General features: G+C 52.0%; 1 protein-coding gene across 1 annotated transcript in view; it reads right to left on the reverse strand.

The window, feature by feature from the left end:
- Nucleotides 1-427: 427 nt before the first annotated feature.
- The window catches only part of cradd (CARD and death domain containing adaptor protein), a 10,023-nt gene continuing 9,280 nt past the window's right edge, over nucleotides 428-1,170 (reverse strand). Inside the window, exon 2 of the mRNA XM_028571081.1 lies at nucleotides 428-940. Coding sequence (XP_028426882.1) covers nucleotides 642-940 — 299 coding nt within the window. The 3' untranslated portion in view covers nucleotides 428-641. The remainder of the gene's footprint in view (nucleotides 941-1,170) is intronic.

The following is a 1,170-nucleotide window of genomic DNA, read 5'->3' on the forward strand; positions in this document are numbered from 1 at the left end:
CCCGCTGCCAAGTGTAGTGTCAACTAGCTAACGGTATGCTAACGTTACCTGCTGCCAAGTGTAGTGTTAACTAGCTAACGGCTGCCAAGTGTAGTGTCAACTAGCTAACGGTAGGCTAACGTTACCTGCTGCCAAGTGTAGTGTCAACTAGCTAACGGTAGGCTAACGTTACCTGCTGCCAAGTGTAGTGTCAACTAGCTAACGGTAGGCCTGCTGCCAACAACTTACCTGCCTGCCAACTGTAGTGTTAACTAGCGCCCCGTGCAGCGATGTTTCGGTTGACCCTAACGTGCGTTTAGGAGCATCAGAGAGAAGCGCAGGCTATTCGGTCCGGTAGCTAACGGTGGTTAGGGCACCTGTCGGGTCTCAGTAACAGCTGAATATTGATCTCATGATGAAAAAGTAGAGACGATTGTAGACGAAAATGAAGAGAGATTTTATCTTAGTTTTTATTTTATGCAAAACATTTTAGTCTCGTCTTTTTTCTTCAACAATAACGCACGTTAGTTTAGTCTTAGTCAGCGTTTTTGGACATCGGCGCAGTCTCGTCATTGTCTCGTCTCAGTAGTCATGGAAACAAAGTTCGTTGACGAACATATTTAGTCTCGTCTCGTCTGACGAAATTAACACTGCTGTGTGTATCAGGACATGAGGACTTCCTCCAGAACAGAGTGATGGAGGTCTGCTGCCTCCAGACTCTGCATCAGTCTCTGGACCGTGGCTCCGCGGCCCTGGCAGCGTCTCCACTGGACCAGACCGGCCAGAACCGCGGCGTGGGTGCTCAGCGGGTTATCGGACCGGCACCGGAACAAGTCCTCCGCAGACAGACCCAGATCCATCAGGACCACGTCCCACGCAGGGCCCAGCCGGGCCGCCAGCCGGGACAGGTCCCGGTCCGATGGGACCTTCTGGAGTACCGAGTCGGGAAGCCTCCGCGCGTCTACAGAGACCACGACACACACAGACACACACACACACACACACACACACACACACACACACACACACACACACACACACACACACACACACACACACACACACACACACACAGACACACACACACACACACACACACACACACACACACACAGACACACACACACACAGACACACACACACACACACACACACACACACACACACACACACACACACACACACACAGAC

This window comes from Perca flavescens, chromosome 23 (assembly GCF_004354835.1).
Source record: "Perca flavescens isolate YP-PL-M2 chromosome 23, PFLA_1.0, whole genome shotgun sequence".
Classification (NCBI taxonomy): Eukaryota; Metazoa; Chordata; class Actinopteri; order Perciformes; family Percidae; genus Perca; species Perca flavescens.